General features: G+C 37.1%; 1 protein-coding gene across 4 annotated transcripts in view; it reads right to left on the reverse strand.

The window, feature by feature from the left end:
- The window catches only part of SH3GL2 (SH3 domain containing GRB2 like 2, endophilin A1), a 213,937-nt gene that overhangs the window by 115,177 nt on the left and 73,258 nt on the right, over positions 1-25,502 (reverse strand). Inside the window, exon 1 of one of the 4 annotated variants that reach the window (XM_027616871.2) lies at positions 19,747-19,847. The exons of the other annotated variants lie outside the window; for them this stretch is intronic. Within the exon in view, the coding sequence (XP_027472672.1) occupies positions 19,747-19,806 (60 nt within the window). The 5' untranslated portion in view covers positions 19,807-19,847. Of the gene's footprint in view, positions 1-19,746; positions 19,848-25,502 lie in introns of those variants that run through there. 4 annotated transcript variants of the gene reach the window in all.

Genomic DNA, 25,502 nt, shown 5'->3' on the forward strand with positions numbered 1-25,502 from the left:
TCACCAAGTCTATGTTATAAGAATATACTTTTAACTCAACTATCCTCTACTGGGCAGCACAGTAAGAAAAAAAATTAAAAAATAAATAAATAAAAATTAAATTGTGCAGTCATAGAGAGTGGCTTTCAATAAAAGGGGCAAGTTCAAGATGTGAAATTGGACTGAAAAAACTCAAAATAAATTTGAGTGGTTCTAGACATTTAAATGATTCTAAGATAATAAGTGCAGTATTAATGAAACTTACTGAAATCATTTTGCATATATACATATATCAAATCATTATCTTGTACACCTGAAACTTACACAATTTTTTATGTCGATTATCTTAATAAAGCTGGAAAATAAGAAAAAAGAAAATCAAAGCACAGACTTAATGACATATGAGCAAACTTAAAGGCTTTGGAAGTTTTAATATTAGTTTGTATCTTTAATTCTTACTGACTTAATATGTATCTTCAGTCTAGGATCATTCTTATCACCACTCCAAAAATACAAATACTCAAAATGTAGTCCACTCTTACAATTCTACCCTTTTTGCAAAGACTCCATTATCAATCTTCCCACAATTCTCATAATGGATCCTGTGATGTTTAGTTCTATGTCAGCTTGGCTAGGCTTAAAATACTCCGTTATGTAATTCAACACTACTCTAGGTATTGTTGTGAAGGTATTTGGTAGATGTGGCTAATATCCATACTCAGCTGACTTTACATGAAGATTATCCTCAATAACGTAGGTAGGCCTCATTCAATGAACTGAAAAATCTTAAAAGCCAACACTGTTTCCCTGAAGAAGAAATTCTGCCTCAAGACAGAAGCATCAACTCCTGCGTGAGGGTATCCACTCTGCTCCCATCCTGGTCTGGACTGAGGATTTTGGACTTGTCAGTCTACACAATCATATTAAGTCAATTCCTTGAAATAACTCTCTTGAGATATGCACACAAATACACACTCCATATAGATACACACACACACACACACACAGAAATCTCCTATTGGTTCTGTTTCTTTGGAGAACCCTGACTGATAAGATATCAAGCACATAATCCTTATAAGCCATCAAAGTTGCAACCATATACTAGGATCACGCAAAACTCCAAAGTCATAGGCAAACGTAGTGATGAAAACACGTAAGTGATTTATCACAACTGTCAGTTCATTTCAAAGTGGCTGAGAACAGATGCTTATCTTCCTCTCCACAGACATTTAAAAGCTGGCAGTGAAATGAGGAATAATGTCATTGGTAGATTTGCTTCCTTTCTTTCTCTTTCATTTGAAAGATATTTTTGCTGTATATGAGATGCTGGGTTGATAATTCATTCTTTTAGCATTTCTGTCTTGCCTCATTTTGATCAAATTTGCTTTCTTATCTGTGGTTCTTCTATATATAATGTGTCTTTTTCCTCTAGCAATTTTTGAGATTTTGTTTTTGTTTTGTTTTGTTTTTGCAGTTTGACTATGGTGTATAAGTGTGTGTTATATTTTTCTTGCTTTCTCTTTACTGAGCTTTTTGGATCTGTTATTTATTATCTATCATTAATTTTAGAAAATCATTTGCCATTATCTTTTCAAATATTTTTTCTGTCTTCTTTACTGTCTTCTCATTCTGGGATTCTAATCACATATATGTCGTAAACTTTAATACTGTCCTAAAGCTCTTTGGAGCTTTTTTGGTTTCTGTTTTTGTTTTTCCCTCTTTCTCTCTGTGTTGCAGTGTAGGAAGTTTGTTTTGAGTTATATTCAAGTACAGTGATTATTTCTTCAACTGTATCAACTCTACCAATGAGCTCTCCAAGGCATTTTTCACCTCATTTAATGTGTTTGCCACTCCAGTGTTTTCCTTTTATTTTTTCTTATCATTTCTACCTCTGTACTAAAATTCCTCATCTGTTCATATATATTGTTTATTTTCTTTATGAGAACCTATAACATATTGAACACTGCTACTTTCTGTTTCCAACTCACATCAAGTCTAAATTTTTTATTGCTTTCTTTACTTTTAGACATATAGGCTCACAAATTGTTTTAATTGAGCTATAGCTGATACATAACATTAGTTTCAGGTGTACAACATAAGGATTTGACATTTGCATATACTGTGAATGATCACCATAGTAAGACTAATTAACATCCGTCACCATAGTTACAAATATTTTTCTGGTGATGAGGACTTTCAAAATATCTCTTAGTAACTTTTAAATATGGAATATAGTATTATTAACTGTAGTCATCATGCTGTACATTATATCCCCATGATTTAATATTTTATAACTGGAAGTTTGAACCTTTTGACCTCATTCACCCATTTCTCCCATCTACCTACTCACTGCCTCTGGCAACCATCAATCTGTTCTCCATATCTATGAACTTGGTTTGTTGCCTTTTTTTAAAATTCCACATATAAGTGGGATCATACAGTATTTGTCTTTCTCTCTCTGACTTATCTCATGTAGCATAATGTCCTCAAGGCTGACCCATGGGATTTATTTAATTTTATTATTTTTTTAAATTTTATTGTTTTTTATTTTAATTCCAGTGTAGTTAACATCCAGGGATGTTAACATACACTAACATCCAGTGTAGTTAACATCCCAGTACCCCAAGATTGCAACCCGAGCCGAAGGCAGATGCTTAACTGACTGAGCCACCCAGGTGCCCCTCCCCCCTTTTTTGGAGTGTCACTAATGCTTTATTTACATGCGTCACCATCTCTTTTACAAACTAGATTACGGTTTTAAAAGGAATACACAAGGCAATATCTACAAACACCAAGAAAAGTTAAGTACTGTATCTCTATTTCATTTGGAAAGGGGAAGATGCCCAAATCAAACTGGTTCTGATTCTTCAGAAGAGAGGTGGTAGAGTTAATTCATGGCAACATATGGTTGGACAAAATCCTCAGTAAGAATGCAATCTGATAGTGTTCCCTTGGAAAGAAAGGATGAGGTGCTTCACACCAAAGTATCAACTGCTGGACTCTTAAGATGTTTGAATATGGCCATGAGCCATATTTAATTCTAGTTTGAACGGGGTATGAGCAAGAAATTGAAACAGGTTAAGACAATTTTACAGATACTATATGCAGTGTTATATTTGTTTCAGTTGTACAATATCATGATTCAACAATTTTATACATTACTCAGTGCTCATTATGATAAATTTACTCTTTAATTCCCATCACCTATTTCACCCATCCCTCCACTCACCCTCCTTCTGGTAACCATCAGTCTGGTCTGCATAGTTAAGAGTCTGTTCCTTGGTTTGCCTCTCTCCTTCTTTTTATCCTTTGTTCACGTTTTGTTTCTTAAATTCCTTGTATGAGTGAAATCATATGGTATTTGACTTTTATCTGACTTAGCATTACACTCTCTAGCTCCATCCATGCTGTGGCAAATAGCAAAATTTCATTCTTTTTTTATGGCTAAGTGATATTCCTCTGTGTGTGTGTGTGTGTGTGTGTGTGTGTGTCACATCTTTATCCATTCATCTATCAATGGATATTAGGTCGCTTCCATATCATGGCTATTATAAATAATGCTGCAATAAACATAGAGATGTGTACAATTTTTTGAAATAGTGTTTTCATTTTCTTTGGATAAATATTCAGCAGTGGAATTACTGGATCATATGGTAATTACATTCTCAATTTTTTGAGGAATCTCCATACTGTTATACTGTTTTCCACAGTGGCTGCAACAATTTGCATTCCCACCAACAGTGCCCAAGAGTTCCTTTTTCTCCACATCCTCATCAACACTTGTTATTTCTTGTGTTTCTGATTTTGGCCATTCTGACAGGTGTAAGGTGACATCTCACTGTACTGATTTGCATTTCCCTGATGATTAATGATGTCAAAGCATCTTTTCATGTGTCTGTTGGTCATCTATATGTCTGGGATTTTCTATTTCTTCATGATTCGGCCTTTGAAAGTTGTATGATATATGTGGTATGTTTCCAGGAAATTACTCATTTCTTCTAAGTTGCTGAATTCATTGTCACAATTGTTCACAGTAGTCTCTTATGATCTTTTATATTTCTGTGGCATCAGTATATCATTTCTTTCATTTCTGATTTTATTTACTTGCATCCTCTCTCTTCTCTTAGTGTGCCTAGCTAAAGGCTTGTCAGTTTTGTTTATCCTTTCAAAGAACTAGCTCTTAGTTTCATTGATTTTTTCTATTGTTTTCTTAGTCCCTATTTCATTTACTTCAGTTCTGATCTTTGTTATTTCCTTCCTTCTACTAATTTTGGGCTTCATTTCTTTCTTCTTTCTCTAGTTCCTTGAGATATAAAGTTAGGTTGTTCATTTGAGGCTTTTTTTTTTTTAATTTTGCTTCTTGAGGTAGGCATTTATCACTATGAACTTTCCTCTTAGAACTGCTTTTATCACAAACCATAAGTTTTGGTAGGTTGTATTTCCTTTTTCATTTGTTTCAAAGTATTTTCTTATTTCTTCTTTGATTTTTTTCATTGAATCACTGATTGTTCAGTAGTATGTTTAATCTCTACATATTTGCAAATTTTCCAGTTTTCTTCTTTTAATTGCTAACTAGTTTGATTCCACTGTAGTTGGAAAAGATACTTGATATAATTTCAACCTTCTTAAATTTACTAAGACTTGTTTTGTGGCCTAACATAGGATCTATACTGGAGAATGTTCCATGTGCACTTCAGAAGAATGTGTATTCTGCCACTTTTGGACAAAATGTTCTGTATATATCTAATAAGTCCATCTGGTCTAATGTGTCATTTAAAACTGATGTTTCCGTAGTAATTAAAAAAAAAAAATAAAACAACTCCCAACAAACAAAAGTCCAGGACCAGATGGCTTTAGAGGCAAGTTTCACCAAACATTTAAAGAAGAGTTGATACCTATTCTTCTCAAACTATTCCACAAAACAAAAAAGGAAGGAAAACTTCCAAATTCATTCTATGAGGCCAGCATTACCTTGATACCAAAACAAGATAAAGATGCCACTAAAAAAGATAACTATAGGTCAATATCCCTGATGAACACAGATACAAAACTTCTCAATAAAATACTAGCAAATCAAATCTGACAATACATTAAAAAAATCATTCACCATGATCAAGTGGGATTTATTTCTAGGTTCCAAGGATGGTTCAATATTCACAAATAAAACATGATATATCACATTAACAAAAGAAAGGATAAGAACCATATGATCATTTCAATAGATGCAGAAAAAGCATTTGACAAAGTACAATGTTCATCTATGATAAAAACCCTCAACAAAGTAGGGCTAGAGGGAACATACCTGAACATAATAAAAACCATATGTGAAAAATTCACAGCTAATATTACCCTCAATGGGGAAAAACTGAGATCTTTTCCTCTATGGTCAGGAACAAGACAGGATGTCCACCCTCACCACTTTTATTCAACAGTACTGGAAGTCCTAGCCACAGCAATCAGACAACAAAAAGAAATAAAAAGCATTCAAATCAGCTAGGAAGAAGTCAAATTCTCACTATTTACAGATGACATGATAGTATATATAGAAAACCTGAGAGATGCCATGAAAACACTGCTAGAACTCAAACACAAATTTGGTTAAGTCGCAAGATACAAAAATCAATATACAGAAATCTGTTGCATTTCTATACACCAATAACGAAGCAGCAAAAAGAAATTAAGAAAAGAATCCCATTTACAATTGTACCCAAAATAATAAAATACATAGGAATAAACTTAACCCAAAGAGGTGGAAGACCGGTACTCTAAAAACTATAAAACACTGATGAAAGATGACACAAAGAAATGGAAAAACATTCCATGCTCATGGATTAAAATAATATTTATTGTTAAAATGTCCACACTACCCAAAGTGATCTACAGATTTAATGCAATCCCTATCAAAATACCAACAGCATTTTTCACAGAACTCGAACAAACAATCCTAAAATTTGTATGGAACTACAAAAGACGCTGAAGAGCCATAAAATCTTGAAAAAGAAAAACAAAATTTGAGGTATCACAATTCCAGACTTCAAGTTATATTACAAAGCTGTAGTAATCAAACCAATATGATATTATCACAAAAATAAACACAGAGATCAGTAGAACAGCAAAGAAAGCCCAGAAATAAACCCACAATTATATAGTCAATTAATCTTTGATAAAGGAGGCAAGAATATGCAATGGGGAAAAAGACGGTCTCTTCATCAAATGGTATTGAGAAAAACCGGACAGCTACATTCAAAAGAATGAAACTAGGGGCGCCTGGGTGGCTCAGTCATTAAGCGACTGCCTTCGGCTCAGGTCATGACTCAGGGTCCTGGGATCGAGCCCTGCATTGGGCTCCCTGCTCGGCAGGGAAGCCTGCTTCTCCCTCTCCCAATCCCCCTGCTTGTGTTCCCTCTCTCGCTGTTTCTCTCTCTGTCAAATAGATAAATAAAATCTTAAAAAAAAAAAAAAAAGAATGAAACTGGACCACTTTCTTAGACCATACACAAAAATAAACTCAAAATGGAACAAGGACCTAAATGTGAGACCTGAAACCATAGAAATCCTAGAAGACAATATAGGCAGTAATTTCTCTGACATCAGCCATAGCAACAATTTTCTAAATATGTCTCCAGAGGCAAGGAAAATAAGAGCAAAAGTGTAAACTATTGGGACTATATCAAAATAAGAAGTTTCTGCACAGCAAAGGAAACAATCAGCAAAACTAAAAGGCAACCTAGAGAATGGGAGAAGATATTTGCAACTGACATATGTGATAAAGGGTTAGCATCAAAAACATATAAAGAACTTAAAAAACTCAACACCCCAAAAACCAAATAATCCAATTAAAAATGGGCAGAAGACATGAACAGACGTTTTCCAAAGACGACACACAGATGACCAACAAACACATAAAAAGATGCTCAGCCACACTTATCATCAGGGAAATGCAAATCAAAACTACAATGAGATATCACCTCACACCTGTCAGAATGGCTAAAATCAACAACACAGGAAGCAACAGGTGTTGGCACGAACGTGGAGAAAAAGGAACACTGGTGCACTATTGCTGGGAATGAAAACTGGTGCAGCCACTCTGAAAAACAGTAGGAGGTTCCTCAAAAAATTAAGAACAGAACTACCCTGTGGGTCCAGCAATGGCACTACGAGTTATTTACCCAAAAAATACAAGAACACTAATTCAAAAGGATACATGCACCCCAATGTTTACAGCAGCATTATTTACAATAGCCAAATTATGGAAGCAGCCCAAGTATCCATCAATAGATGAATGGATAAAGATGTGGTGTGGGTGTATATATACACACATCCACCCACACATATACATACCATGGAATATTACTCAGCCATAAAAAGGAATGAAATCTTGCCATTTGCAACAACATGGATGGAGCAAGAGTGTATTCTGCTAAGCGAAATAAATCAGAGAAAGACAAATACCATTTATTTCACTCACATGTGGAGTTTAAGAAACAAAACAAATGAGCAAATGGAAAAAAAGAGAGGCAAACCAAAAAACAGACTCTTAACTAGAGAACAAACTAATGGTTACCAGAGGGGAGGTGAGTGGGGCTATGGGTTAACTAAGTGATGGGAATTAAGGAGTACATCAGTTGTGATGAGCACTGGGTGGTGTATGAAAGTGCTGAATCACTATATTGTACACCTGAAACTAATATAACCCTGTATGTTAACTAACTGTAATTTAAATGAAATTTAAAAAAACCCTAACATTTCCTTATTTATTTTTGGTCTGGATGATCTATCCATTGATGTAAGTGGGTATTAAATTCCCCTGTTTTTGCATTGCTGTCTATTTCCCATTAGGTCTGTTAATATTTGCCTCATATATTTAGGCGCTCCTATGTTAGGTGCATAAATAATTACAAATGTTTTATATCCTCTTTTGGATTGACCCTTTTATCATTATGCCCTTCTTTGTCTCTTATTACAATCCTTGTTTTAAAGTCTATTTTATCTGATAAAAGTATAGTTACCCCAGATTTCTTTTGGCTTCCATTTGCATGGAACATCTTTTCCCATCCCTTCACTTTCAAACTGTGTGTATCCTTATACCTGAACTGAGTCTCTTGGAGGCAACACACAGTTGGGTCTTGTTTTTTTTCATTCATTCAGCTCCCTTATGTCTTTTGATTGGAGAATTTCATCCGTTTACATTTAAAGTAATTACTAATAGGTATGTATTTATTGCCATTTTGTTAATTGTTTCCTGGCTGTTTGTATCCTCTCTTCCTTCTTGTCTTGCCTTCTTCCTTTGTGGTTTGATAACTTTCTTTAGTGCTATGCTTAGATTCCTTTCTCATTACCTTTTGTGTCTCTACTATAGGTTTTTCCTTTGTGGTTACCATGAGGCTTACATTTAATGATGACAGTTATTTTAAATTCTCTGATGTTCTAACATCTGGGTCAAATCTGTGTCTGGTTCTATTGATTGCTTTGCTTCTTTGCTCTTCCTGGCTTCTTTGTGTGTCTCAGTAATTGCTGGATGAAAGCCAGGCATCCTGTGTAGAACAGGAGAGACTGAGGTAAATCCAGTATTTATGCCTGGAAATGATCATGTCTCTACTTTGCTAACCTTAAGTGTGGGAGATGATTCAGTCAACACAGGAGATGAGACTGGATATGGGTTTTATTGTTGCTATGGTTACCCTCTGTGCATTATAGGATTCCTATGGCTTAACTGTTATCTTGTACTTAAGGTGGGGCTGGTTGGCCAGATAATTTTTTTCACTATCTGCTGTACCCCCAGCTTTAGATCTTCCCTTTGTGCCTGCACCTCGGGGGTCTTTCCCCACATTCTTCCCCTTTCCCAGCAGCAGACTATTGTCAGTTGTTACTCAGTTCTTGTGAAGCTGGTATGTGCGTGTGTGCATGTGCGTGTTTCTTTTGTTCTAGTTCAGCCTCAGTTTCAGGCAGGACTTGTATGTCTGGTGCTAGGGTCTTCGCAGTAATCTTGCTCTTCCCCCAATGTTAGGGGTTCTAATAGTCCACGTGGAGAATATTTTCCTGCCCCTCCTCCAGGGATAGAGGGGGTTTTTCCTGTTCCAGCGCCCCAGCTGCAATAGATCTTCACCTGTGCCCTGAGGCTACAAGTTTTGCTACCCTTCCCCCAGGAGCTTGAGGGTTCTGTTCCAACATAAGGATAGAGATAATGGAGAAGAGTTTCAGCCTTTCTTGCATTTGGTTGCTATTCACCTCCTCCAAGGCCTGATCCACAAAGGAGGCTTTTTTCAGTCACTTGACCTGCCCCCAATTTTTCCCATGAGCACCTGGTGACGTCTGTGGAAAAAAGCCTATAAGGGAATGCAAATATCTTTGCAGCTGCCACTCCCATGCTAGCACACATTCAGCTTTTAGCACTTTTAAAGAAAATTTTAGGTGAATTCTTCTTACCAATTTATATGGTTTCCAGGATTTCCCTAGATAAGGAACCATCTCATCCTGTCTCTATTTAGAGAAGCATGACTTTCCTTAGATGTCAGGCTAATGGTGACTTAAATTCTCTGATGGATTAAAAAAAAAGTTAATGATTTTGTGGACTACCTGGATTTTCACTGTTGTAAGCACAGGGGCAATACTCTTTCCAGCTTCCCTACATCCTAGCAGAACCCCATTCTTATGAATTTTTGTTTTTATTAATATGAAAGATTCTGGCACTTAGAACACACAAATGCACATATATCATGTCAACTTACTAACTAGAATTATGTTGGCAAGTGCTTGGGACTCTAGTTAAAATGCTACCTCTCAGAACTCATCTTAACCAGATGGGTGTTGCAAAGGAGAAACATATCTCCCATTTGATACCAAGTTTCCTCACTTCAGAGTCAACAGATCTCCTAGAGACACATGGGTGCATCACAGGAAAGCCTAAAGTGGGTACAGAAATGTGCCTGTGTTTTATCCAGTAAGTTGGGAGAGGACAACACAATGGGAACAAAGAAAAACAGAACAGAAAAAGACAAAAATTGGTAATATTATAAGGGTGCCACTCACCGTTCCTATAGCACAGGCTTCCAATCCTGTACTAATTATCCTAGGACATTGTTTTTGCCACTTATCTTCCTCTTTGGCTCTATGCTTAAGAGGAATACAACATATCCTAAAAATGATTTGTGGAATCACTTTTAGATTCCTTCAAAGTTTGTGGAAGAAAGAATGGCTAAGAGATGTGGTGTGACTTGTGTGAAATAATAACTTGTTCATTCGATACATTATGAAAGCACAGTAGACACCCAAATAAATACTTGGTGTAAAGTTATGAACTGCTGAAAGCTTCCAAGTGATCATATTTTGAAGCATTCACTAGATCAATATTGAAATATCACCTTCACAACGTCGGAGCATTGCATCACCGGAAAATTAACTAATCCATGTTGTATGTATAAACGCCAAACATAAGCAAAAAACAAGATAATTCAGTAAATATGAACATGGGAATAATCAAAACAAGATAACAAAGAACAGATTCCAGGGTTTGCACAAATGGGCACAGATGTATCTTTTCAGAAAAAAAAAAGTTTTTTAAATCTTCAAAGAGAATAAGTCAGAGTGTAAATGCTGGATCTTTTTAGACAGAAGCTTGTGCTCACCCTGGCAGAGACCTGTAGGTCCGCAGGAATGACAGAAAGCGAATGAGGAAGAAGGAGACCCTCTCTGAATGCTTCCATTGGGGGACGGGCCTGCGATCCCTCTGGGCAGCCCTGGGGCTGCAGTGGTCTCCATCAGTCTCTTTGGGAAGGAACCAAGACAGAGAAGCTAAGATATTTGGCACATAGGGTGGAAATGCCAATAAGAAAAGAAACAGGGAGGCAGAAGTATGGAAAAAAGAAAAGGAACAGGAAAAATTAAAAAGGACAGAAAGGAAACCAGGGAAGATGGAAAAATCAATTAGGGAAACATCTGTTAGGTCTCAGGCCTTCTTAACCACACCCTATTTATTCAATGAAGGTGGTACCATCACTCTCATTTTCAGAGGACAAACCTGAGCTGTGAAACCTATACTGAGATGATGTGGGAAAGTGTCACTTTGAGAGATGCACAATTATGTATTAAGGAAGAAAATTTAATGAGATCTGTGATGTAGTTTTTAAATTTTTGGCAAAAAAAAATTCTCCCCATTCTAGAGGCATAAGTATTTCTATAGTAAAGTTAGACAAAAGGAGGCAAACAAGGGGGGTGGGGCACCAGAAACTAAGATCAGGAATTAAGATTAACAGCAGGGTTTATGTTTTTCAGATAGAACACAGGGCAAAGTAAACTGAAGAGTATGTACAGTCCCTAAACTAGAATGTATTTCTCCCCGTTCTAACTAAACCTTTTGCCTTTTCTCACTCTACAGCTCCCTTTGGACACACACCTATTCTAAATACCCTGGGAAAAAGCCATCCATGAAGCAAGTCCAATATGCAAGTAAAAGCTTTAGGACTTTTAGCAGGGTATTACTGACAACAAATAACTGTACCAGAAGCACCATGTCTACATCTTTAAAATACCTTTATCTGCTCTTCCCTCTCTTATGACAAAGAATTTTGAAGTTCCAGGAAAAAAATAACCTCTATACAACTTAAAAAACTCTGTAATTAGCTCATTCTTTCCAAATAGATACTGACATTACCCAAACGCTTATAATATTCACATGCAGGGGTATTCCCTTGGCTTTAAAAGCAATCCCCAAATTATGACTCAACTAAATTTGCAAGGCAGAGTGCTTGAAATTTAGAATTCATTCTCTTTTTGAAACAAGGTCATAAATAGTTGTTAAAAGCCCAAGTCAGCCAACACAGCTTACAACTCACAGTGTAACTAAGAAGGCAATGTTATTTTAATTATCAGTTCATGGCACTATGTCTATCTCAGGAAAGATGTTTGGAGGGTAAGTAGATAGATGTTTATTTTATTTTCTTACTTTTCTGTATTTAGTTGACCCTTGAACAGTGGGTTTGAACTGTACACAGGTCCACTTATTTTTTTTTAATATAGTACTGTAAATGTATTTTCTCTTTCTTACAATTTTCTTAATCATGCAAAATATGTGTTAATTGACTGTTTAGGTTATCAGTCAACAGTAGGCTATTAGTAGTTAGGTTTTGGGGGAGTCAGAATTTATACATGGATTTTTGACTACAGGAGGGGTCAGTACCCCTAATCCCCACAGTGTTCAAGGGCCAACTGTATTTGAAATATTTCTTAAATGAAAAAAGATAATTCACTCCCTAAGTATTTATTGAAACCCTGACAAATTAAAAAAAATCTGGTGTGCACTATGGGGGGATACAAATGTTTATCACGTTCTTCCTAAATTAAAAAAAAAAAAGACAACCTTCTAAAGAAGGAAGACATACAAAATGTAAAGCATGTAAGACAAGAGCAATAATACAATGTGCAAAAAGAACTCAAAAAGTAAAGAAGTCAATCCAATTCTAACCAGGAATACTGTGCTGATGGTTTAAAGAAGTCACAAATTCCTCCATCCCTGTCTGCACATTCCTTTGCAGTGTGACATGACTGCTGTTCCCATCAAGAGTGGAATCTATTTTCCCACACCTGAATCTGGGCTGGCCTACTGACCTGTTTTGATCTACTATGTGCAAGAATTGCCACCATGTGATTTCTGGGCCCGCAGTTTCTGCCCTCACCTTCTTGCAACCCTGAGACTGCCATGTAAAGAAGCCTGGGCCAGTTCCCTTGAGGATGAGAGAGGGGCAGAGCTAAGGGCCAACAACAAACTACCAGACATGTGAGTGAGGTCATGGTAGGCCATCCAACTTCAGTTAAGCCATCAGATGAATGAACACATATGACTGACCCTAGACAAGATCAAAAAGAAGAAACATCTAGCTGAGCCCAGTCCAATTAGGATTCCATGATTTTTCTAACAAAACAGTGACCAGATGAAATATTTGTTGATTTAGTCACAAAATTTGGAGGTGTTTTGTTATGCAGCGATACCCAAGGTAAGTAAAAAAAAATACGTCACCACCTATCACTGGCACTGAAAAGAAAAGGCAAAGACACTCCTACTATTATTTAGTTAATTCTGTATATCTCCATAAGGCAAATGCATAGATAATTCATAATGATTTCAAGAGCCATACTAAGCAAGAGGAATATAAGGAGAAATAAAACAGAGACCCTCCACTCAAGGAACTTAAAGATGATTTCAATAAAGTGAACAAGATTCTACCACAGAGACATACACAGGGTGTCCTATGGAGACCACAGAGAAAGGTCAACATCATAAATCTGGGATGGTAGTAGGTAGGTGAGCAAGAGAAATCAAGAAGGGCATCTTAGAGGAGCCAGAGCAAAGTCCTGAAAGCAAAAAAATCAAAAGGGAACACAAAGGTCAGTATGAAAGACTAGCACAATCCTAAGGGAGGATCCATGAAACATCATGGTGATTTTATGGAACTGAAAGCAGTTTCGAATAGCTGCTTTTTAAAATATGTGTAGAGAAAGTCAAGACAAGCAGTTGGAAAAGCAGACAATAGTAAGATCATACTAGGCTATCAGGTCAAACCAAGGAGTCTAGACTTTATCCTGTTGGTGATCAAGCCTCAACCAAGTGTTTAAAAGGTAGTAACATAGGCAGAATTGTGTTTCTAAAAGATTATGGTACAGTATAGAAGACACTTGAGATGGTCACATCCAGGGACAGGTAGACCAGCCTGGGTCAAGGTGGGAGACCATGAGGAGAAGTAAGACACAAATTCCTTGTAGGACATTTCAAGTTTGATTCATGAATGGACAGTTAAGATGCCCAGAATGTACTGGAATATACAAGTCTGAATTCTCAAGCATGAGAATAAAGCTAAGGGCATACATTTGAAGTCATCTGTATAAGTACAAGAATTAAAACTATAAGCATAGATGAAATCAATCAGGGAAAGCTTCTAGAGTGAAAAGAGGAATATCACAGGTAGAATTAGAAGTGAATATTACTGTAGAGTTTAATGAATGTAAGGCATATTACTCTTTGCATTCTTTTATAAGAATAATTATTCCTTGCAAGCTGGTGCAGCCACTTTGAAAACAGTATGGAGGTTCTTCAAAAAGTTGAAAATAGAGCTAGCCTATGGACCCAGCAATTGCACTACTAGGTATTTACTCCAAAGATACAAATATGGTGATCTGAAGGGGCACCTGAACCCCAATGTTTATTGCAGCAATGTCCACAATAGCCAAACTATGGAAAGAGCCCAGATGTCCATCGACAGATGAAAGGATAAAGAAGATGTGGTGTACACATACACACACACACACACACACACACACACACAATGGAATACTAAGCCATCAAAAAATGAATGACTCTTAATCATAGGAAACAAACTGAGTGTTGCTGGAGGGGAAGGTGGTGGAGGATGGGGTAACTGGGTGATGTGATGTACTGAGCACTGGGTGTTATATAAGACTAATGAATCACTGAACTCTACCTCTGAAACTAACAATACATGTTAATTAATTGAATATAAATTTTTAAAAAAAGAATAATCATTCCTTAGGTCCTCTATATTGGGAGAGGTAAAGAGAGAATGCAAGCCTCTGTTATAGCTCATTCACCTCCTGATGGGTCATCACTCAAGATTCCCACATTCCCTAAATCAAAGTTTGAAAATTAAATGCTTATTTAAGTCCAACTAATTTTCAAGATCCACGGACACGCCAGAGATTGTATCTGGGCTCCTTTTCCTGAAGAATTAGCCACCCTATTCACTAACCTGGCCATAACGAGCTCAATTCAAGTAGCTTAGAATTCAGTTCACTATAATGGCTGTTTTAGTCTCCATTCAATCAATTATTTACACTTCAGTCATCTCAACATTAGGCAAGTGGTATAAGGGTCTGATATGCATTCAGTTGCTTAGAAACCAAGATTTCTCAAATTTTCCTTTTCTGCTCCCAATTTTAACTATTGCCAAGCCAGAAATTTCCATGTATCATCTTAACATCAAAATAAATTCAGTATCTGCATTTTAAGGATCTTTAAATACCTATTTCATATGCCAGAGCAAATTTAGGGCAAAGTAAGACATCAGGTTGCAGAGGTGAGTTTCATTGTTAGGTCTCTTGTGACATACTACACCTGGACACTAGTCAGTGCATTGCCCAGTCAATTCAACACTGACCTCAATGGGATTAGCGAACTGGTGTAGTTTCACTGCAGTCGAGGTATGGGGTACTATCATCAATGAAGTAACACAGCTGTTATGGAGGCAAGATAAACACCTCAAGAATAGTGTTTCAGCCAAAGGCGTTTTTATCTCAAGGCAACCCAGATGTCAGTATCTGTTAGTAAGGCCATTATTAAGTTTGTGAAATTAAATTTCAGCTGTAACTTTCAGTTCCACTACAGTAAAAGTCAATTATGTGCAGAAAGAGGCACAGAACTGCCAAGGTTATTCAAAGCATCCTGAAGTCAAGGGCTTTTTGTTTTTTGGGGTTTTTTTTAAAGATTTTATTTATTTATTTGACAGAGAGAGACACAGCGAGAGAGGGAACACAAGCAGGGGGAGTGGGAGAGGGAGAAACAGGCTTCCCGCCAAGCAGAGAGCCCAATGTAGGGCTCTATCCCAGGACCCTGGGATCATGACCTGAGCCGAAGGCAGACACTTAACGACTGAGCCACCCAGGCACCCCAAGGGCTTTTTGTTTTTAAAATGCAGGATCTCAGAAAATATACTCAACTTGTCTTATGAAATTCCTCAGTATGTAAAATAGAAGCCCTTGCAATGCCTGACAAATATAGCTGAATGCCAAGAAATCTGATGAATAAGTGAATGACTCAATAAATGAATGACTTAAAAAGTTAGACTAGTCTATCTCCTTCTAGTACTAAGATTTAAAGGCCTGTAAGATAACTTGTCTCTTCGGCAGCACGGACATGATATCTGTCCTATACAATTTCTCAAATACAGTGTCAGTCATAAGATCTAACAACTTCCCTGAGATATTCCATAAGCCATTCCATTAATACAGACTAGTGGTCCTTAAAGTGTGGAACCCCAGACCAGCAGCATTAGCATCACCTGGGATTGTAGAAATGCAAATAATCTGGCCTCACCCCAAACCTACTGAATCAGAATCTCTGGTGGTGGGCCCCAATATTTGTGTTTTTTTTTTTTTAAGATTTTTTTGAGAGAGAGAGAAAGCGCACAAGTGGTGGGGAAGGGCAGAGGGAGAGGAACAAGCAGACACCCCACTGAGCAGGGCAGCCAACACACGACTCCATTCCCGGACCCTGGGATCATGTCCTGAGCCAAAGGGAGACACTTAACCAACTGAGCCACCCAGGGCCTTCAATCCTTGTTTAACAAATCCTCCAGGTGATGCTGATGCCCACTAAAGTTTGATAAGCATTGATATATACAGAAGTCCCATTGTTTTGAGTAGGTAAGAGAGGAATAAAATCCGATTCCATAACTTTATTTTTCAAATTAAATTGGAAAAAAGAGTTGAAGTCCGGGAAACAGAGGAAGCGCCATTTGATGGCCCATTTGCAATTCAATAAACTAGACAAAACATGCCAATGACATAAGAGAACTGTTCCTCCCCATCCATCCTAGAAAAACACTGAAAAAGAGAAGTTACCATGGGGTATTAGCTAAGGCTGTGAAGAAAGGCCCTCTCACACCTTGCTGGTAGGAATGAAAACTGCTACAGTTCTTATGGAGGGGAATCTGACAATTTCTACCAAAACCACATATATATGTTCACCTTTTGTCCTTGCAATATAACTCCTAGGAATTTATCCTAAATATACATCTCCAACATTGTGAAAATATATATGCATTAGGATATCTACTGCAGCATTGTTTCTGATTGTGAAATATTAGAAACAACTTAAATATCAACATTAGAAAACTGACTGAACAAACTATGTAGTATCCAGACAAAGGATACTATATTACTATAAAGAAGAATGAGGATAATCTCTATGGAACTAATACGTAATGACATCAGAATATACTGTTAAATGAAAAAAGAAAAGTTGAAAAACATATAATGTATGTTACCTTTTGTGCATGAAAGAATGGTAAAAGAAAATATACAGGTACCTGCATAGTTTTGCAAAAGAAATAAAAGAAGGATAAACCAGAAACTAATTACACCAGTTACCTATATGTACTAGGAACTAGGATGGGAACGGTGTGAAAGAATTGGAGTTACATTTCTGAGTACATTTTTCACTTTTGAATCCATATTAATGTTTTATATATTCAAATAAATAAAACCAACCAGCATGAATACAGGGATCCTAAAAGGGAATATAACAGAAACCATATTTGACCATATGTCAAATAAAGAACATAGTCACATTGTAGAAAGAAGGAACTAGCCCATGTATCTGTTGAATATATATAGCCTCAGTCCAAAGACAAAATGAACCATAAACAAATATTGAATTCTAGTGATTAGGTCTCTCTTTCATGGTAATATAAGTTAGAAATTCTAAAACTACTTTGTTTTTTTGGGTTGAGCAAACAGGTATATAGAGAATAATGGAAGCCGGGTTTTTCACAGATGGTGAAATGAGTTACAAATACAGAAAGGATGAATGCTAGGATGAACTCTGTGGTACTGAACTGAAACTGAAAATATCATTGTGAATTCATGGTTTCTAATGGATGGATGGATGGGTAGATAGATGTATACACACACATTATGTATACACATACACACACTACGTATACACACTTATCATATGCAGCGTGTATATATGTATATTTTTCTCTTCCTTCCTTTCTTTCCAGCTTTGACCTCCAAGAAGGCCTAAAAGTTTGACACTCTAGTAGCAATGAGCACACACACCTGGCACCAAGATCTAAATACCATTCTCCACTAAAAGGACCTAGGGTTCCTTCGTGAACTGGCTGACTCCCGTACTGAAATAGAGAAAGTACAAAAAGGCTGGACCATCATGCTGTGCCTGAAAGTAAGGGAATACTCAAATTATGATGGAGACATATCAAAAAGCTAAGGAGCCAGTTCAAAGGAGTATCCACTGAGCAAATCTGGGACAATTGAACATCAAAATAAATACAGGTAGTAATAGTTTATAAACCACTGAGTAAGTCCATGGTGAATGTAAATGAATGAGTAAATAAATGAGCAAATACTAGAATACAAAGAAACAGACAAATCTTAGTTAAGATACGTTCTATGAAATAATGTGCCCATACTCTTCAAAAATATCAAGGTCATGAAATAACAAGAATGAGGAATGGTTCCAAATTAAAAGAAGCCAAAGAGACATGAAAACTAAGTACTATCCATACAAACGGGTCTTGGACCCAGGATGGAGAAAAATGCTATAAAAGTCATTATTGGGACAACTGACAATTTAAAATCAGACTGTGGACTAGATATAGTATTGATTTTTATCACTGTACTAAGATTATGTAAGAAAATATCCTTGTTCTTAGGAGATATGTAGTGAGATATTTAAGGATTAGTCTACAACTAACTTTCAAATAGTTCTGAAAACAATAGTATATAAGAGGGAAAGAGCTAACGATAAAACCAATGAAGCAAATAGTTAAACCCTGACAAATATGGGTAAAGTATATATGTGGCAGTTTGTATGCTAACCACGGAACTTTTCTCTAAGTTTGACATCATTTCAAAATAAAAAATTACTTAAAATTATCAATTTATTTAAAATCTAATCAAAGCAAAAAAATAAATATTTTTTTCAAGCAAAGAAAATCTTAAATCTCCTTCTGTGTTTTGAATGACTCTCCCTCCCCCTGGAATGTCACATATTCCAGGACAGCTGAAGTAATTAAAGGGAAAAGAAGAAGAAGGTTTAGAAATAAAGATTATATGTGGAAGTAGTTGGAACATATTTCCTCTTTCCAAAAAATACTTCTGAATTCTCTATACAATCATAGAATCAATGTCATTTTCCCTGTGTGAAATAAGTTTGTATCTCATAAGGTTGATATTAATACATTGTCATATATGATTCATTCAAATGCAGAACTTTGCCTTTTTCAGAGCTCTCCACTGTCTCACAACCATGAGTTCAAGCTCATCATAATTTTCATCTTTAAAGAGCAACAAACTAAAACAAAGACATATAGACTTGCGCATGCATCTCAGAGTAAGTAACACAAAGCAAGCCAAGAACTGAAAATTCCAGAAGCCTGATCCAATTTCCACATCACAATTGCCTTGATTTGATTTTGTTTTTCATCAACACATTTCTGGACACCACATATGGTAAGAGAAATAGTAACAGGAAGCCCACTTTGCTAACATATTCATGGGAATTCATTTCTACCCAAAGGCGATGAGAAAAACAATTCCGATGTTTTAATCAGAGATTTAAGCCTAATAGCACTCCAACAGCTGTTCCTTTAGCTGCTAGCAACTTCATTTGGTCATACTCAATGAAAGCTTTTGAACATAAATACAGTAAAGCTAAAACCAAAGACCATTTCCAAAGGACAAATACAGTTTTAAAAAATGACATTTCTCCACTTCAGTATTTTTCCTCCTCAGCATTCTTTCATTTCAAACTGTCACTGGTGGTGACAACCAAGACATGGTGATTGGAGGAGTCTCTCTCTCCACACCCGGAAAAAAAAAAAAAGTTCAGTTCACTAATGAAATGGCAAGTCTTTAATTCACGCTATTCCAATAGCTACTCTGGCTCCATAAGAAAGGTCTATTTTTGCTTTTGACTGTTTGCTGTTGTTTTTCATTTTCCAACCCAAGTTCACTCACTGGCAGCAACTTCACTTTAATTACAGCTCCATTAACAGTAAGTCTGCAGGGTTGAGGCATGCATTAAATCCTGCCACAGTAGATTTATGCCAGCCTTCACAACTCTAGGATGGATCATTCCCCAGAACCATTAGTAAGAATTAACAAGTAACTATGAAACTTCAGGCGACAGTCACAAAACAACAACAAAAAACCTGGATTTCAAACCCCTGAGCCATCATGTTTTTTGAAACCAGAATAAATTCCTACTTCTTTGATTCGCAAGCTTTGCCAGAAGCTAGATTCATCTTTTGTAAAATGAATCAGAGTACATATGTTAAAATTTAAGTCTAACAGAAATAAAATGCATACAATCCAAATCAGTGGAAGGAAAATAATGAAAAAAATAAATTTAATCCATATAATAGAGGGGGGAAAAAAGCACTAGTACATAGTAAAAAAAATAAGTAAATTGAGAATGGAGAAGAAAAATCTATAGGGGAAATAAATCTCAATATAAAAGTCATCACAGTCAACGTACATGTTCTTTATAAAAATCACCAGCTAAATATCAATATTCAGTCAGGTTTTTTTTAAACTCCAATAAAGTTATTTAAAAGAAACACCTCTAAAACACAATGATATGGCCCTGCTAGGGTTATTACTAAATATTGATGTTTCTAAGATCATATTTATTTATCTTTCTTGACACCAACAGATACTTAGCTGCTTTCATTTCTCTTAACCCCCCGGGGGGGGAAAGAAAGAGCCCAAACAAGTTGACAACATTCTCCAGAAAATGAGGCATAAAGTAATAAAATGTGATTTTTAAGAATGACTGCTTTGTTAAGGCACAAAGCCTGAGGCTATTTTTTGTCACTTAACATATAACTTCTTTCTTTTGATTAGAATATATCCTCCCCAAGAGGTTTATTAAGAAAGGATTTGGCCAAAGAAAAGAAAGCATATAATTTCACATTTGCTGCTATGAAATGTGAAAACATGTTCATTCTATGTGCTCACATGCCAAAAGAGAGGGCCAAATACTGAATCTGTATCTGACTGAAAGTCACTAAAAACCAGAAGCCTAACCTATCCAGTTCGTTTTATAAAGAAGGAATTGGAGGGTTCTGGTATTCAAGCTTGCCTAATAACCATGAGAGGGACAAAGTCATAATAGTATTTCTATAAACCCCAGAAAGCTAATGGTGACAGCCTCAGATATTAAATTCATGGAAAGTTACAGGATAAGAACACTTCCCTTTTATGGAGCCAAATATTCTTCCCATACAGCTTCTTTGCATTTGTTCAGTCTTCTGATATGAAGAGGTACAACCAACTGTTTTCCATTAAGCAGCTTTGCAAATATCTGGAGACCTAATATCACACATGCATTAACTCTTCTCTGCTCTAAGCTATACCATGCTCACTACTCTGGGCACACCAGGCCAGACACACTGTAAAAAAATCATCTCATCATGGGAACTACACTACCCCACACTCAGCAATTGACAGAACCACTAGACAGAAAATTAAGAGATACAGAAGAACTGAACAACACATAAACCAACAGGATCTAATTGACATAGAACATACCACCCAACAAGAGCAGAATACACACTGTTATCAAGAGTCCATAGATATTCACCAAGACTCATCATAATCACACTCTCATAAACAAATGCTCACAGAACCACAATTTAAAAAAACTGAAATTACACAAAGTATATTCTCTGACTATAATCATATCAAACTAGAAATCAATAATTGAAAAACAACAGGAAAATCATCTCATTGTGACTATCCCCACCGTACTTTTGAGAGAAGAATTCTAACACATCTTACACTTAACAAAAAAGTGAGACTCAAAGAAGCTTCTACCTATGCAAAGTCATAAGCATTTAAGTTTAAAGTCAACATTTTCATTCAGGAATATCTGACTCCAAGGTCTATAGTTTCCACTATACTAAGTTACCTCTCAACAAACAGAGCTTCCAGTCCAGCAGTCTCCAAACTTTTGTCTTTTTTTTTTTTTTTAAGATTTTATTTATTTATTTGAGAGAGAGAGAGAATGAGAGATAGAGAGCACGAGAGGGAAGAGGGTCAGAGGGAGAAGCAGACTCCCCGCCGAGCAGGGAGCCCGATGCGGGACTCGATCCCGGGACTCCAGGACCATGACCTGAGCCGAAGGCAGTCGCCCAACCAACTGAGCCACCCAGGCGCCCCAGTCTCCAAACTTTTGATCACACTCACCCCTATTAGCTTAAAAAAAAGTCTGTACCCCAAATGTATTTTTTATTCATATATGATCATCTATTATGTAAGGCAATATACAAAAAATAGATTTTTTTGAGAAGATTCTTGTCTAAATAAACAGGAATAGAAGTCCTAACGTTTTCTTTATGTAACAGTGCTGGCCACCGATAGCCCTTGAGGTTGAGTATTCCATCCAAAATCCCAGCTCTCTTTTATCTACTCTTAAAATATCTCCTTCCCCATCTGTACTTGCGCAGTTAGTTTTTCAATCTCAAATTACAGCACTGCACATTTATCCCTGTTCAATTACAGTGCACTGCTCCATTCTGTGAAGATATCTTTTCATCCCGGGCCTGTCATCCATCACATGACTATCACTCCTAGCTTCATGAAAGCTGCTACATGGATGGACCTGCCCTCAATAGCTTTATCCAAACAATGAAAATTTCCACAACACAGGGCTAAAAGACTTACTCCTTCAGTTGACCAGACTGATATTCCCAACGACTTGGAACATTCTTTTTCAGTCACTTTCTAATTCACTTCATTGTCTTTACAATCCATACTTCACCATTTTATTTAGAGGACATCATACAAGATTTTTTTCAAACACCCTGGAGAAGTTTAAGTGTGATATATACCACTTTTCAGGCAGTTTACCACCGGAAGAAACCCAGAATCAGATGGTCCAAACACTCCAGTTTTCCTTGGAAAATGATGAGTTGGGACTCACTCATTAAGTGGTTTTCTCAGGTCACTCAGTCAGTGAGCTAAGTTAGAACCCAGCTCAGGGCTGAAATCATCTGGATTAAACTTGGTTCTCTTCACTGCATCACCAGTGGTCTAATAGAGAAAAAGTGAAGCATTAACTGAGCACGTGTTGTGTGCCAAATATCCCACTCAGTGCTACAGACTTTCTAACCCAAACCTCATCTCTTGGGAAAAAAAGTGCCTACAAGATCAGTTAAACAGCATTAAGTAAATGAGCAGGGAAGGTATAAGTCAGCAGGGAACAGTGATCCACCCAACTCACAGGTACACAGCTTGAGGAATGCAGCCAGCCAGAGATGCAGGTGTAACGTTGCCAGATCCTCTGATTTCTGATACCCAGATTTCTTCTGACATATAAATGTTAGCAATTATTTCCAATTTAAAACAGTTCTAGCCAAAAAAAACCACATCTGAATGGCAGGCCCACTTAATGCATGCCAGGCATTTTGCATATATCCTTTTTTTTTTTAAGATTTTATTCATTTTTCAACAGAGAGAGAGAGACAGCGAGAGAGGGAACACAAGCAAGGGGCAGTGGGAGAGGGAGAAGCAGGCTTCCCGCTGAGCAGGGAGCCCAATGCAGGGCTCAATTCCAGGACCCTGGGATCATGACCTGAGCCGAAGGCAGACGCTTAATGACTGAGCCACCCAGGCGCCCTGCATATATCCTTTTATTAAGTTCTTACCACAACCAGGGTTTTAATGGATGAGGCACCTGTAAGTCAGAGATTAAATAAAGTTTCCCGCGTAGCCAACAAACGCTGGAGTCTTAATTCAAGCCCGTTTACTTAATACTGCCATCATATTGTCTCATTTAATCCTTATAACCACCCTCAGGGTTACCATTATCCATGTTCACCGATTGGGCATAGTCAGTCAGAGAGACTAGCAGACTCTGGCCTGAAGTCATATCAAAAATGCCGTTTTATGAAAATCACAATATTTTTGTCTTCCATTCTTAATGGAGATGAAGCACTCCCAAGCAGTGAATCTTAAACTAAAAGTAAGATATTTCTTGACTTCCAAACTGCTTTTTGTTTAGCTTGGAGGTTGTTGTCAAGGTATCTTGTGCCTCCAAAGGGAGCCGATTTCAAATTTTATCAAACAAATAACGCTAATTTTAAACTCTGATGAAATAATCAGTAAACCCCAAGAGTAAACTCACTTCTATGTTTTACTACCAGTTTCTAACTTGGATTCTAGAGGACATGTAAATACAATATTCTCAGTTACAAGGACTAAGAGTTCTCTCCTTGAATCTAAAAAATAAAGCCCAGAGATTAACTATTGTCTATCTTTTCTTAACCTCCACTCATTCATTCATGTCTCTCCAGCCGAGATGTGAGACGTGGGATGTGAGAATATGTTGCTGTGAAAATATACACACACACCCCCCCCCCCACTTACTTCAAGGGCTGACATTCCAGGGATGACTTCTATGTCCCAGTTTCCCATACCTACAAGGTAACTCAGGAATGGCTTTGCTGGCTCCCATCCAGAGCTTCAGCATCTCCTGCTGAGCCTGGATGGGGCCGAGGAGTTCTCTCAGGAACACACAATGGAGAAACAAAGCATTGAGGGAGTGATGATAGCCAAACAGGGATTTTTCTTCATAATTTGGGATCCCAATGTAAATACAAGAAGGGACCTCAGTAGTCATTTACCTCATCCCCATTCCCCCCCTTTCCCACTCTCCCTCCCCGCTCTATATTCCCTATCTGGGTGCCCAGTTCTAACTCCAGTTAATTCTCTAGAAAGAAACCTTTCGTCACTTTTTTTTTTTCCTTCTCCCATTAGAAGTCACTTGAAGTTCATTCAGTTCCATTCTTGATGAGAAGAGGAAAATTTCATAACTGAGTTCCTATTTAATCAGTTACTCCTCCATGGACATTTGCATTTTAAGCAGGGGCTCCCAAAGATACAAAGATTTAATCTAAAGGACTTTTTTCTCATAGATTTTCCTGTTACCCTGACAGGGAAAGGGGTGTTGATCCAGAGGAAGAGCTTGAAGGACTTTAGTCACACCCCTCTCCATAATTCCCAACAGCTCCCTTCCCAATAAACACAGGACAGAATTCTTACCATGCAAACACAGCTTAATACCACCTTTGAAAAAGCATCCATTTGTTTTTGTTGTTTTTATTTGTTTGTTTTTTAAGTAAGCTCTACACCCAATGTGAGGCTTGAACTCAAGACCCCAAGACCAAGAATCACATACTCACTCTATCAACTGAGCCAGCCAGGCATCCCAAAACATCCAGTTTAAGTAAAAAATTGTATGGGGATATCTAACAATGTTCTTAAGTCACTTAAATGAGATAATGTATTAAGAATGGCTAGAACTGGGGTACCTGGGTGGCTCAGTCAGTTAAGCTTCTGCCTTCAGCTCAGGTCATGATCCCAGGGTTCTGGGATTGAGTCCTGCATGGGGCTCTTTGCTCAGCGGGGAGCCTGTTTCTTCCTTTGCCTGCGGCTCCCCCTGCTTGTGTATGCTCGCTCTCTCTCTGACAAATAAATAAATTTTTTTTAAAAAAGGTCTAGAACTGTAGCTGGTATACACAGTAAACATAAGCACTATTATTTGTTACTGTTTATTGTTATGATAAAACTATTTTCCTTCACATATCCAGTGTGAGGATCCAGTGAAATTCAGATAAAATAAAGCTTTTCGTCAGACATCCCAAAGGGGAGGGAATTAAAATATGCCACTAGGAGAAATCAAACAAAGAGGAAGGATTAAAATTCACTAA

This window comes from Zalophus californianus, chromosome 13 (genome assembly GCF_009762305.2).
Source record: "Zalophus californianus isolate mZalCal1 chromosome 13, mZalCal1.pri.v2, whole genome shotgun sequence".
Lineage (NCBI taxonomy): Eukaryota > Metazoa > Chordata > Mammalia > Carnivora > Otariidae > Zalophus > Zalophus californianus.